The 1,518-nt window shown below is 59.6% G+C and overlaps 1 protein-coding gene across 1 annotated transcript in view; it reads left to right on the top strand.

The window, feature by feature from the left end:
* The first annotated feature begins 1,233 nt into the window (after nt 1–1,233).
* The window catches only part of Hnrnpl (heterogeneous nuclear ribonucleoprotein L), a 12,686-nt gene continuing 12,401 nt past the window's right edge, over nt 1,234–1,518 (top strand). Inside the window, exon 1 of the mRNA XM_023721459.1 lies at nt 1,234–1,516. Coding sequence (XP_023577227.1) covers nt 1,266–1,516 — 251 coding nt within the window. The 5' untranslated portion in view covers nt 1,234–1,265. The remainder of the gene's footprint in view (nt 1,517–1,518) is intronic.

The raw sequence follows: 1,518 nt of genomic DNA, 5'->3' as shown, positions 1-1,518 counted from the left end.
AAAGTACTGTGCGGTATTCCCAGGGAGGCAGCCATGTAACGTCACAGTCTTAGGTGGGGAACCTGGTCAGCCTTTCCTTTTCCTGCGGAAATCGCGACGTCCCGCCGCCTCCTGGGTGGTCTTTGGGCTCTGCTGCAGCCCCCGAGGGATCACGTTTTCTGTAGTGCATCCGCTGTCCGTCCCGCTCCTGAGGCACGCGGACTTGGAGGCCCAGGGTGGTCAAGGAGGTCACGTAACCTCTGGTGGTGGCGTCCCCTGAACGGAAACTGAGGAGGAGCCCTTAGCTCCTGCAGGAGGGATAGTGGACAGTTCCCGGTGAAAGGGGTGCTACAAGGGTAGAGGCCGAGAGATACGCGAGAGTCGCCTTTTTCTGAAAACTGAGTTGCTACGGCTGAATTTAAGGGTACAGTAGTAAAATGATACTGTCCAAAGGCAGGTCCGTGCCAGTTAGTGGTTTCATCCTGAGTCACCTTGAGGGTAGAAAGTCCTGTGGTCATGGATCGCTTAAAGGTACAGAGGAGCTGGGTGTAGTGACATGGACACAACTCCCCCCGGGACTGTTCTCGGTCATGTTTCATACTTCTGGCGCTGCAAACAGCAGGTACTGTACTCTTCGGGCCTGTTCCTCAGTAAATCAGCCCGCCTCCAGAAGCCCCTAAAAAGCACTTTGGCGCAGGCATCCCCGCTCAGCTTCTTTTCTAGATTGTGCTAAAGAGCACAGGGGCCCTTGTTCAGCCAATCAGAGACTATCGGTAGTCCTACCATCTGGCGAGAATATACTCTTTCCACTCTCCATTGACCAATCGGCTGGTGACGCAGAAGATAGGCAGCTGCAGTAACCACTGCAGAGAGACAAAGGGGAAGGCCTTCCTTGTCTCCTAGCAGAGTGGCGCGGGAAGGTAGTCCTTGTGGAGTAGAATAAAACCAATGAAAGTGAGAAGGAGGCGGGGTTTCTACTGTGCTGGCGCTCCTTGGGAGGCTGGTCATCCCTGTAATCTGACCTATCAAATTGGAGTTTATTTTAAAGCGGAGGGATTGCCAACGCGATTGACAGAATGTATCCGCCTATCAGGAGTGTATGAGACAAACGAGGGCGGGATCTCTTGCAGAGAGGCATAAACAGCACCCAACAGGCGCACAAGGCGTGTGGCGCTTCCCCTCCCCCCGCAACAGGGCCAGTGGCTCCCCCTATCGGGTGGGGGCGGCGGGTGACGGGCGTGTCCCTCCCCCAATGAGAGGCGGGGGGAGGCGGGTTCTGCGCCGCCATGTCGCGGAGGCTGCTGCCCCGGGCGGAGAAGCGGCGTCGGCGGCTCGAGCAGAGGCAGCAGCCGGACGAGCAGCTGAGGCGGTCGGGAGCGATGGTGAAGATGGCGGCGGCGGGCGGCGGAGGCGGCGGTGGCCGCTATTACGGCGGCGGCAGTGAGGGCGGCCGGGCTCCCAAGCGGCTGAAGACTGACAACGCCGGCGACCAGCACGGAGGCGGTGGCGGCGGAGGAGCCGGGGCGGCGGGCGGCGGCG

This window comes from Octodon degus, unplaced genomic scaffold, assembly GCF_000260255.1.
Source record: "Octodon degus isolate 3935 unplaced genomic scaffold, OctDeg1.0 scaffold00083, whole genome shotgun sequence".
NCBI lineage: Eukaryota > Metazoa > Chordata > Mammalia > Rodentia > Octodontidae > Octodon > Octodon degus.
This window is presented reverse-complemented; position numbering and strand designations above follow the sequence as displayed.